General features: G+C 43.6%; 1 protein-coding gene across 1 annotated transcript; it reads left to right on the top strand.

Moving 5' to 3' along the window:
• The first annotated feature begins 7,763 nt into the window (after positions 1-7,763).
• mterf2 (mitochondrial transcription termination factor 2) lies at positions 7,764-10,318 on the top strand. The gene is made up of 2 exons (XM_053427733.1): positions 7,764-7,821; positions 8,788-10,318. Exon 2 carries the CDS (start codon positions 8,807-8,809, stop codon positions 9,932-9,934), a length of 1,128 nt encoding a protein of 375 aa, XP_053283708.1. The 5' UTR covers positions 7,764-7,821; positions 8,788-8,806; the 3' UTR covers positions 9,935-10,318.
• Positions 10,319-13,117: the final 2,799 nt, after the last annotated feature.

The raw sequence follows: 13,117 nt of genomic DNA, 5'->3' as shown, positions 1-13,117 counted from the left end.
TTGTGGGCGGGGCTAAATTCGTCTGGCATCCAGGCTAATCTTTTCAACTTGTTGTAGGTGAAAAATCTGAATCATCTGTTTAGTTATGTTTTCACTCCCCTTTTGTCTTGATTCCTTAAAGAATAATTCATGGATCTTGATATAGGGTTCGGGTTTAAGTGGTTCAGGTTTATTCAGTGAACTGATATTGATGACTGTGTTAATTTGGTGCAGATCCAGATTTTAAATGTGGTTTCATAAGGTGACTGTTATGGGCATTGGTTTATTCTGGCATATTTAGCTTTTTCCTTTAATTTCTGACTCATAAATAGCGTAATTCAAGACACTGTGACTTATTCATGTTTGATGTGAAGTGAGGTCAGGGGGTGAGAAGAGAATCAGAGCCTCTCCACACCTTGTTATTACAGACAAAGTGTGTGTGTGTGTGTGTGGGGGGGGGGGGGAGGTTTCCAGTGGCCTCGCTGTGGACGTGATCACCTTCAGCAGCTCAACAACCTGCGTAACAGCACTAAGCACGTCGTTCAATTAAATGGATAATTACACTCTTGTCCAAATGGAAGAATGAAAAAAAATAATCTTCTCTGTAACAAGCTCGTCCAGCCGCACAAATCGAATTCAGATTAGATGACGATGAGACATTTTTCAGATTCTGCTTTAAAAACCTTTATTCAAATTCATGTGAGCTCGTTACAAAAGAGACCTGGAGCGTTTCAGTTTCCTGAGCGTGACACCACGAGACCCTGAGGCAGACGCTCATATTTTCTTAAAACATAAACTGCACATCCCTCTGTACATTGTCGCGTACAATAAAATGCACAAGATAATCGATAAGGACACAGTCAGCCAGTCGGTAATGCTTATAATCACTTTATACTCTATATCCCATTTTGTGTTTTGCAAACATAAACTGCAATATGGGATCAATACCTTTGGCTCTGCAGCAGTGTGCTGCTTAACTCGCTCAGTACTCAGCTACAGCACATATTGATTGAGTATCACAGTTAATGTGTGTAGTGTTGGATGAGACGGCCTCAGGTATAGATCCCACACACAGAGATGTGAGATACTTCAACATGTGTCATGTCCAGTGTTTATTTGTTTAGCTTGCATTTCACATTCAAAATGGACATTTCAGCCTTTTGGAAAGATCTAAGTATTAGTGGCTCTTTTTTCCCCCTGGATCATTATAAAAATATCTATATACATGCAGCAACAAGGTTCCTGATTTGGGGAATAAAGCATTTAAAACAAACACTTACAGAAGAGGAGTTCATTTGAAAGTTTAAATACATACATTATATTTACACAGTATATGAATATGCAATAATGATTTTGACCTTTGGCTAATTTCTTGCATGATAGTCTGCCATCTTTCCAGTAAAATCCACTTTGCTCCTTCCAAGCTGCACTAATCAATATCTTTATATTCACACTGGATCAAATCACAGTTTGTAATGTGAAGGGTTTGCTTGTAATGTTAAATGCAGACATTTAGCATCAGCCTTTTGTTCCTCTGAGCTTTACAGTACATTTTGGCATCTTCAGATTCACTCAGCTGTTTTGAGCTCAAAAGCTTTAACAAACTACCAGGTGCCAAAAAGTCGGATTAAACCCAGTTGGCATCGAGCAATCTGTTTTGTAGCTAAAGAAGCAGATATGTCTTCCAGGAAATGGTGGAGACCAAAAAGGAGCAAATTTTGGCAGGTGCATAGAAACCCAAATCTAACTGAACAAACATCTCCTGAGCTGTTAACAGTCACATTCCTTTAATGTGCAACACGATACCATGATACAAATCTTTTGGCAGTGGAGCTTTAGGTACTTTCTCCGTCGCTCCACCTTATTGCCACCAAACAATCTGTTGACAACTGAGCAGTCTGACTGGTTTTCAGTCATCACTTAATAACAACCTACAGCCGTACCACATTCTCCGTCCATCAAATAAGTCAAAATCACTGTTTACGAGAACTGTGTGATTAAAACTGAGCAGACACTTAGTGACAGGATGGAATATGGATATTTTCAGTCATGGGGGTTGTTTTAAAAAGCTAAATCGCATTTTCGCAGATTTAACTCGACAAATAGAAAAATCCAGTGTCGGTGTCAGCAACTCAGAAAAGAAAGTCAGTTTAAACATGAGAGTATAAAAACAACCATTTCATAATGGAAAACATTTCAATAAGGACGTGATTTATGGACATATTTCATCGCACAGTTAATTTAGTCAGTTGGATGTAAAATACCTCGGAGCTACTTTACAGAAGCTGTTAAGCGCCACATTCATCACCAGTTAAGCTCCTAGTGCAACCAGGATCCTCAGTCATTTTTATTTCGCTTTCCTTATTTATTCCAGAACGAGGTTTTGCCATTTTTTTTTTCCTGATTACAATGGCTGCAGCAATCGCTCCAACCACCAGCAGCGCCGCCACCCCTGCCCCCGCTGCATAAGCAGTAACGTTAGAGGCCGGCGGCGGGTCAGTAGGGGTGTTGGCATCAAGTTTTCTGGTCTTCGGATTAGAGGTCACAGGATTGATTAATGTCAGGATGGTCTCCTGTTTCAAAATGCACCTGTTCCAGAAATGGACCTCACCATATTCATCATCATCATCTGGATTATCCCCATCATAATCATAGGTGAAATCATCATCATCATCCAGGAAGTCAGGGCCTTTTAAAACAACACACCAGTACACGCCTGCATCGTTCATCTGCACGTCGGAGATTATCAGCGTGGAGCCGTTGTCAGACAGAGTCACTCTGCCCTTCAGGTCCTCCAGGCTGGAAGCAGTCTTGTCATCTGAGTCAAGGATGAGGTTATATTCCCCTGACGTCTCAGTGCGGTACCACAGCACTCTCAGGGAATCGCCGTGGATAACTTTACATTCCAAAGTGAAGTTCCTGCCTCTAAAGTCCTTTTTTTCTTGGGGTTTCTCTTTGGGACAGAGCATCAGCGAAAACTGCAGCTCAGAGGAGGTGGAGACGCATGAATAATCCCCAACGTGTTCATCAGTGACGGCAGGAAGTATCAACGAAAAGTCCTCTGACCTATCACCAGCTGATATATACATCTCACTGTTCCCTGGGCTGCTGCTGTTGATCTTTCCCAGTGGTGTATCCCACTGCTGGTTCTTTCCCTCAGAGGGGCACTTCAGCACCACTCTGTCCCCGAGTGACACAAATATTGCCATGCTGTCGCTGTGGTCTTGTAAGGACATGTCTTGGAAACTGAGGCATTTCTTACCTTTAATCACAAGACAGTGAAAGTGCTGCGAACTCTTCAACAAGCTCTTGTCAATCACGAGACTGGCCCCTCGGTCTCTGACCTCCACGAGACCCTTCATCTCCTCCACCACGGGCTCCAGTGACACGCCGCTGTCCAGGAAGAGTGTGGTTTCAAAGGACGGATGCGTTTCATGGTACCAGTGCACAGAGGTTCCCTCCAGACCAGCAGAAGTGCTGTTGCAAAGCAGCTCGACCCCTGCGGCGCCCTCCTTCACGATGATCTCCTCAGATTCGACCTCCTCATCGCACACAGAGAGCCGCTGTGTGAGCTGGCTGCTGAGTTTCTGGTTCTGCCAACATTCCCTACGATAAATCCCAGAGTCCATGTGTGTGAGGTTAAGGATCTGCAGCCCAAGCAGCTGATTATCGTGGTTGAGGCGGACACGATCCAGCAGCTCAGCTGGAGGTGTGACGGGCGTGCTGTTGTCTGAGGAGTTTCCAAGCAGCTTGTCTCCCCCCGGTCCAGATCTGTAAACAACAATGTAATCCACTCCGAAGCAGTACCCCATCTCGATGATGCTGCCCTGCGCTCTGAACACGGGCTCAGGTTCCTCGCTGTAGGCCCGGTGGAGGAGCTGGAGGCAAAGCAAGAACTCAAGACACCACAGGGAGGTCATCTTGTGTGGCTGTCCCGGGCCATGTGCTGCTCACACTGCGTACAGTAAGCTGGTTTTACTGTATCCACTGCTGCCTGTCACTTTGGATCCACCTCCAGCTTGTTCCCTCCTCTTCCACAGACCAACACAAACACAGATGCACAGCGACAGACACACACACGCCAAGTTACTCGAACGGAGAGTGATGCATCAAAGTCTTTAACTTAACTCTGCCAAGTCTGACACAACGGATGGAGCCAAACAGAGCATACTAATAAAAAGTCAGGATTGTGGTTGTTCATTAACAGCGTTGGTGTGTTGTCAGACTGGATTTCTCTCCACTGTGGGTGTGGTCAGTCACCATGACAGCAGTTTAAAGGAGTGTTCGTCTGCACTTCTATTTTTTTGTGGAAATTCCGCACAGGCAAGAGTCACTGCTTTGTGGAAAATGCAACCAGATCATGTTTTTTTGTACCAACATGCCCGTTATTAAAAGAGCATGCTTATCTGAGCTCCATCTCTGAGGTATCGGGTATAATGTGTTTCTGTGTTCTTGAAGCTTCATTACACTATTTCTTTTGTCACTGCGAGGCAACACAAAACTCCCATTCATTCTGGAGTTGGGTCGTGTGATACAGAACATAAAAGCTGTAAAATCCAAATGGGTCCAGTCATTTTATAATTCGCCAACAATATTTAAAAATAGAAACCTCTCCTGTCCTCGGGAGAGCAGGGTCATAATGTGGCAGTTCGCTTTAGAGCTAATATCTTACTTATTGTTTGTGTTACGTTTGGTTTCTTTATTCTAACCATCACTGTTAATGTGCAATCGGTTTTTCAATGATTACTATGTCATTGAACTAATAATCCTAAGCTGTAAATGTGCTTGTTAATATACAAAATAAACCAAACAATGGTTAAACCTAGTTTATGAAAATGAAACAAATCTGACTTTCTGTTTTACACTCGGCTCTGACTTTAAGATGGAATCTGAAACAAAAATAGTTTGTCTGTGTTATCAGGAACTGGTTTACTCCTGCTCTCTCTTTCACTTGCTTTTCAGGTTGTAAATGTTTTCACGTTTCTCTGGTATTTAAGTAAAAGATATACCTGGCTGGGAAAACCCATTATAATAGATTACACTTTAGCCACGTGTTGAGGAAGTGGGTCACGTGGGGCCTCTGGTATGATGTTGAGAAATCGATCTGTTTGTTTTACTTTGGGCCAAGTGAGATGAGGGTCAAGAAAACTGGTCGACTGTGGAGAAGAGAGGGTGAGATGATCCTGGAGGAAAAAGGTTTTGAAAGTTATCTGAACAAAATATCCTTTGCGATTTCTACCCAGGACCCGAAAGATTAAGACAGACAGATTAAGACAGACAAGTTAAAAAGACAAACAAATAATAAATAGAGACACAAAATTGCCACTAAGAGACAAAGAAAAACAACCACAAAGATGTAAAATGGCCACAAAGAGACAAAAAGACAACAAAGACAGAAAAAACAACCACAAAGAGATACGACGAAACAGACAAACAGACTATAAAGAGATAAAAATTAACCAAAAGAGACAAAAATCAAGCACATAGAGTGAAAGCCGACACATAGACACAAAACGATCGCACAAAGAGATGAAAAACAACCATGAATAGATCGCATTGTGTGCTAACATTTTTAATCTTACAGTCAGGGGGGTTCTTCGTAGGATGGTTGGGGGGGGGGCTTTCTACTATCTTTGCCTAGGGGTCCATTTTCTTATAATCCGTTCATATCACGTCTGTACAAAGCCGCACCAAGTGTGTGAGCATCTGCGAGTGGTCTGACAGCCTGTATCACAATTTGCCTTTGTTGCCCAGCGGCAGTTTGGAAAATCTTCTTCTCTCCTCTTCCAGTTCAATGCCTTTTGTTTACGTCTTTGTCCCGACGTCTGCTCCCTCCTCTCCATTTTGTGTCTGTCTGATGCCGCTGTTCCCTGAGCACTGGTGTGTCTGTGCTCTTGTTACCTGGTCACTGTTGATGCTCTCATATTTTGCCCGACCCGCAACAATGAGCGTGGGGACGTGCCAAGTCAAAGTACGTGCCAACGCGTCTGGATTTCAAGTTCAGACAATGTTGACATTCAAACACCTACTGCAGTTATTTTATTTGCGTCTTTATTTGACAGTCGATGGAGAGAGACGTGCAGTTTAACCAGGAGAGCTGCCGCGGACTGACCATCAGAAGGACCTCATGTGAACCCCCAGTTTCTCCAAAGCCCCTCCGGAATGTAAGGTGCATTTCTGAAAGCAGCTTCTTTTACTATCACGGAGCGGATCGTGTTGAATCACAAGGATTGTCCACGTTTTGTAAATATTGTAATCAGGCCTGGTGGACTTGTGGTATGGCATTTGTTATGAGTCTGAAGTTTGAATCCTTATATGAAGACTAGTTTAGGTTTGCTCTTGGACTATTTATTACTTTTTCCTCTTTTCCTCATGTTAAGGTGTTTGTTGGATTTGTGTTCTCCCTGACTTTTTTTTAGCTCCTCGTGTGTTTCCAACTTGACTTCCTGTCTTTGGCCTGTTTCCCGCCCTTGTGTATGTCTGCACCTCTTCCTCATGTGTTTCACCTGTGTCCAATAACCCTCCCCCCTCCCCCTTTTATCGAATCTGCATTTATGGGTCCACCTCCTCCATAAAACCTAACAGCATTAGTTATAAAATCCAAAGTTCAATCCTCATCCCTGCCTTTGTTGTCTGTCTCTCTGTGGTGTGGAATCAGTTGAGTTTGTTTTATCAGTCACACATCATGTATATTATCTCTGTGTGTGCCAAAGTGTCCTTGATTTGTGTGCTAGAAAAACATCTGCACATAGTTGCAGTGTATGAATGTGTGTGTGTGTGTCAATGGCAAAAACTGTACAGTAGAGTTCTTGGAGTCATTATTGAGACTACAAAATATATAAATACACACCATTGATCTTATGCTTTATCTTTATATTCAGTCTGTGTGTATATTTACTTTTGAAGATTCAGTTAATCAGTTGATTACATTTGTTTTTTTGTGATTTCTTTTTCATGTTATTCCTGCTGAAGTTTTGAGTTCATATTTTGCTTATAGAGAAAGAGGAGGGGCCAGGAGGGGAATGTACTGATTGCGTGAGTTTGCTTAAACGCTTGAGGGAAGTCTCAACAGGTTGACTGCAAATAGACGAAGGGAGAATGATGCTGTTTATTCTGCAGGCCCACATGTCGTGTCACATCCCTGCTTCCACTCTGAGGAAAGTTGTTCCCCCGTGAAGCACGATAACAACACCCTCAGTGATCTGCGATTAACCAGCTCACTCATGTCAACATACTGGCTTTCAAAACAGAAAGGACACACCAACCTGTTTCCCCTTCGAGGCGTTTCATCTGTTTGCTAGTCCATAAACCATAATGAACCCAGCTACCCACTCGGCAGCGGCGGCTCTCGTGCTGCTGAGGGAACAGCTTGCCGAGCTGGTGATCAAGCATCATGATTAAGCACCAACTGTGAGAAAACTCTCCGTGTGTTCAGTCCAATTCAGCCCTGTGCTGATTGCACTCATCAGAGCCTCCGTATGCTGCCGGCTCTGGAGCTCTGGAACTGCACCGACTGCCGGCTGAGATACAGATGTTATTTGGCCAATTATTTTTTAGCACTGGACGAAAGGGCTGCAATAAAAGAGAAGGAGTTTTTTTTGGGGGGGGGAACAATCAATACATAGACCTTTCTACGTAATGAATGTTGAATGTTTATCTTCCCAGTAATAAAAGCTATTTTTTTAAGGGGGCCAGTTTGAATTAGAAACGCTTGTTGTGCTTTGCTGCAGTGCTCACCACCGCCTCTATAAGGCGCTGTGGTAAATCGGACAACACAGACAAACAGAAGAAGAAGAAATCGGTTTCATAACAAAACGTCACATCCGCTGACCGCAGCTAAAGGTAACTCGCGTTCTGACCAATGTGTTCTTGTTGTTTAGATACATCCTCATGTGTTCTAACACATTAGTTCAATAGTAAGTTATGTTTAATTGTGAAACCTCCAAGGGGAATCACACGCGATGCTGGTGGAGCAGCGCCACTGCCTCCTGTAGTGATTAGCCAGCAAGCTAATAGCAGTTAGCATGTAAGACTTTTATTTTGAAGTCGTTCACCTTATGCGTTGAGTCAACGGGGGAACCTCCAGTGTGAAGTTCAGATTTACTTAAACTGTCAACTATGTGGGAACGAGCTCCCGAATCTGTTTGATTTGACTCTCGAGTCGACAACAGCTGTGATTAATGGCTCCTCCTCCACTGTCCCCTGTGAAACATCTGGCAGCAGCTGTGCAGAGTCACCATCACCCTGCTGCTGGGGAGCCTGTGTGATGACAACGAGGCTGTGAGGAGGGGCATCAACCGGTGACTGTGTCAAAGCAGGGAGAGAGATAAACAGTCAGATTATTAATAACGTGGGCAGGCGTCTCTGGGTTCTCAGATGCAAACTTTGACATAAGGGTTTTATAACATGAGGAAACCACAAACAAGACCCACGTGGAACTCGTAGCAAACACCTAATTTAACTCCTTACGTTCAGCTCGCCCGTGGGAAAAGACTCTGGAGACTGTCTATGATTGTATTATGTGAGAAATAGTGGAATTCTAAGGGTTATTCACTATTTATCCTTAATTCTGGGGAAGGGAAAATTATTATGACGCTGTGATTTTCTTAACATCTGTCATACGTCTATATTTTCATTTATTATGGTGCAAGAAAGGTCTTAAAAAGAAACGTATATGTATCAATATTTGCCCTCAAAAATCTATATTCGTTGTTCTCAAATGTTTTGTCAATAGTTACATATACAGTTATTCTCCTGCTCGGCTTTCAAACCAATGTCCCTTCTTCTCTCACTCTCTCCGGGGATCAGCATCAGGACTTTTGCATCAATGTTGAAGTTGATCTCAACATCCCTGAGCCTCCGGTGCCTACGTGTCGCCGCTCTACCTCTAAACCTCAGGATATGCTCGACGCTGAGTTCAACAGAGAACCAGCAGACCGTGCAGGAACTCTATGATCTCTCCGTGGACGTTCAGAAGGTCAGGCAACTTAAGGGCTGGGTCCTGCACAGGAACCCAGCCTATACCAGGGAGGTGTCCAATCTGCTGAAGGACATGGGGGCCTCAGGGTTCATAATCTCTCGGATTTTAGCAGATCATCCTGAGGCTGTCCTCTGTCACCCGGAGCAGATGCAGGCTCAGAGAGAGCTGTGGATGATTGTGTGCCCTAACCAGAAAGAGCTGGTTGGGATCATTGAGAAATTCCCGGCCTCTTTCTTCACCTGCTCCAGCCACCACGACAGCCAGCGTCAGAACATCGCTTACTTCCAGAGTTTAAACCTCAACAAGCGGATCATCACCAAACTCATGGCCAGTGCCCCCCAGAGCTTCAGCCGGCCGGTGGAGCAGAACGAGGTGATGGTGCGCGGCCTCCAGGAGGCCTACCTGGAGCTGGGAGGAGAGGAGGCCAACATGAAGGTCTGGCTTCAGAAGCTGCTGAGCCAGAACCCGTTTGTTCTCCTCAAGTCCCCGGAGGTGCTGAGGCAGAACTTGCTGTTTCTCAGGGACAAAGGCTTCAGCGCTGCAGAGCTCCTCCACCTCATGTCCAAACTCAAGGGCTTTGTCATCGAGCTGAACCCGGACAGCATGCGCCGCAGCCTCGCGTACTCCAAGGAAACCGTGGGCTGCTCCGAGGCAGAGCTGCGGAACATTGTCCTCAACTGCCCCGCTCTGCTGTACTACCCTGAGGATATTCTGGCAGAGCGCTTCCAGCTGCTCCTTCGTGCTGGGATCAGCATGTCTCAAATCATGGGCACTCCAACTGTGCTGGAGCTGACAACACAAATAGTGAATTACCGCATCCAGCGACTGAGGGAGCGGGGCTATGATGTCGGGGCCGGTAGTCTGGAGGTACTAAATGGCACGAAGAAGAACTTCGAGATGAGCTATGGAAAACTACAGCTACGCACAGAGAGACCAATTTTTAACCCTGTTGCCCCTTTACGAGTAGACGACTGACTGGTTGTACAGAACTGATGTAAGGGAATTAAAGCTGAAACTGGATTTTTACTGTTCTTATAATTTATTCTGTGTCAGTATTAAAGTGTCTCAGTCTAAAGGTGCAACCACTTCTAGTATTTATTCTAGAATCACAATTGACGTATTTGTCCTCACAGTTTGATTAGGAAAAATTACGATGATGCCTTTTGGACTTAAAAGATGCCCGAGAAGTTATTAAAATGAATCGACCACTGTAAACAATCTCAAAATGCAAGAATTTATTGTGTAAAGACTCAAATTCAGTTTGTTTTTTTCACCATGTGCTCAAATCTGTACAGCAGAGAGAATTTGTTTCCTGCTGCCAAAAGTTCCCGACCTTGGGGGATGAAAAGTGGAAAACAACTTGTGAGTCATGGGAGTGCTATTTTTTCTCCAAGCCCCCGTTTTTGCCTCGACACGTTTTAATTTATAAATTAGACTAAAAAAGATTGTGATCACAGCCTATTCATCAGTTGGCGTCATACTATTACACATGACAATCAGAGTGCTTTTATCACAGATGTAAATTCCTGTCGGAGGAGTTGTGGATGGTGGTGTCACGGCCTCCCAGACCAGCATCAGACAGTGAGACAAATGCATTGGGCTCTCAATATGTCACACGTTTGAGGAAATACAGTCCCTCTGCAAATAAAAACTTTATTACTGCTTTATTTACAATTGATCTCATCACATGAACTTTACATATATAACGCTGCATGCCTCGTCTATAAAACACATTACTGAGGACAAACAAGGCTTTTAAACTCTTTTATTTACTGCCCGAGTCACATTTTCACACAATGTTCTTGGCAGCACAGCCGTTTCCCTCAGGGTGGAGATCGAACTGTGTCTCCGATTCTTATTGTTACTTTACAAATGGAGAAATTTCATTATAAGATATCTCACGACAGAAATGTCACTTCATTAGAATTTCAAATTAATTCAAATGCACCCACAGGATGAAATGGAAAAAAGGAAGGAAGTGGAGTTTCTTTGATTCGGATTGGAAGTGCTTTATTTGAACACGCTCTCTGGCCATGCTTAGAGTTTCAGATCATTTATGCAAAATAGATTTTCCATTATGTTTGGTTTTATTAATAAGCTTTTCAGGTCCGTGTGCGTCATGGATTAGTGCCCGTATTTCTTTTAGAGTAAGCCACAAAATCAATATACAATCTTACGGATCGGTGTCTAAAGCGAGAGAGGACACGGTAAAAGGTTTCCCGTCTCGTTTTAAACACGTCTTAATCTTCGGGAGCCAGCGGAAGCCCTTGAAAAATGCTTAAGAGTGGCTTTTAATGGGAGCGAGCTTCGCCGGTAATGAAGCCACGACTTTATGCCTCGAGGTTCGCTCGCTCTCGTAATGTGGATGATGGGGTCACAACAAAGAAAGAGAGGACTTGTGTGTCCAGAGGGAGGAGGCGGGTGGCTGGTATACATTAACAACTTCCACTTCCCATCTGCTGCCGTCTGCATCAGTCAGCATGGTGCCGTAGTCATGGCGATAGCCACTGGGCAGATGATGCAAAAGTGAGTGCATCTGGTAATGAATTCGAACTCAGCAGATGGATGCTTGACTTCATTTTCCAACCATTCTCAACATGGAGCCCTCCAGGGGCCACATCGCACCTCAAGCTCACTACTCTGATGTCACTCATTTTAATCAGTGACGATGTAAGTCATCGTGTCGCAGGGAGCGGTCCGTCACCAGCGCTGAGGAGCCAATCCAAGGAGTTCATCTGGATGTTTGAAGGTGAAGTAGACGAGACGGGGCCTCGGGTGTCTATAAAATATATAACCTCTATTTCTTACCCAGCGTCCTTTTGCTGTGTCTCCTGCTGTGTGCGATGGATCACGCAGACAAGCCACAGAGGTTAATTAACGAGAGAATAAAATCGTCCTTTAACATTTCAAACACGGCACACTGATTGATATAAGTCATTCTTAACATTGTCTTTATGGGTCATTTCTCACCAGAAACGGGCGACAACTGCAAATAAAATCTATCATTTTTATCTTGATGGCGTCCTTGGGTCCCTTGAAGGGGCTATACTAATGTACGTTTATTGTTATTATAAAAAACGACCTTATAAAAAACACCTACCATTGTTTTGTGACCTCACTTGTCTCTGGAACTCACCTGTGACCTGATGAGATGACTCAGATACAGTGAAGACACACCTGCAGGGAAATAAATGTCACATTGATGGACGTCTAATGCACAGAAGGTAAATTACTTTCTATATTAAACATTGTATCTGAGATTCACATCATGGACTCATCCGTCACCGCTGCACTTGTCACCTGTGGCGTGGTGCGGTCTGTTGTGTTAATATCACCTGCTGGCAGATTCACTCATGTCTGACTTCACACTGCCACTCACGGTTGAAAGCAGCGTTTGTGTCGCTGCTCGTCCTTGAAACCCAGAATAACTCTACTCTTTAAAAATTACTGTGTCAGAAATTCATTTTTTCAAGGATCACACTTTGACTAATTACTGGGGATAAATAACGAAATTAACTGTGGCTCAATTTCATTCAGCAACTTTAGTTTCAGTGTCCTTGTAACGATCACTGTGTGTCAGGCTTGCCCAGGGCCTCACTGTTAATATTGTTAACATCGGTTAAGTCGTAAAAATTCAGTCACACTTTTTTCTTCTATGATAAATCACAGGATCTGCAGAGAGAAAAGTCCCTTGGGGTGTGTGTGCCTGTGTGTGTGTTCAGTGTGGGTGTGTGTTTGAGACAAGGCATCGACAGATTCTGTCCTGATTATGAACTTCTAGTGCCGATTGGTCAAGGCCTGAAAAGTGCATTTTCCCAGATATTTCTGTAAATGATAGAGGAACAGATCTAAAGCTTGTAAAGATCAGAGAGTTGATGTCGCATGATCAGTGACGTTATAAAGAGGTATCCCAAAAAAAACGGAGGTGTGAAGTTTACATAAAAAAAAGATTTATGATCATATTGCAGGAATGGTCATAATCACATGAATATCAATGGAAATACAATAAATTTAGCAGCCGATAAGATTAGAGACAGAATCTACAGGTTATTTAAATCAACCAATCATCGATCACATGGTTGTTTTGAAAAAGCATTATTTCAATACAAAATATAGTACAGCCATGTATTCCTATGATGCTTGGCTGTACTAATGGCA

The sequence above is a fragment of the Pleuronectes platessa genome, chromosome 7 (genome assembly GCF_947347685.1).
Source record: "Pleuronectes platessa chromosome 7, fPlePla1.1, whole genome shotgun sequence".
Classification (NCBI taxonomy): Eukaryota; Metazoa; Chordata; class Actinopteri; order Pleuronectiformes; family Pleuronectidae; genus Pleuronectes; species Pleuronectes platessa.
This window is presented reverse-complemented; position numbering and strand designations above follow the sequence as displayed.

Excerpts from the sequence above, each read along its gene's own strand:
- mterf2 (XM_053427733.1), top strand. The coding sequence starts at position 8,807 with ATGTTGAAGTTGATCTCAACATCCCTGAGCCTCCGGTGCCTACGTGTC.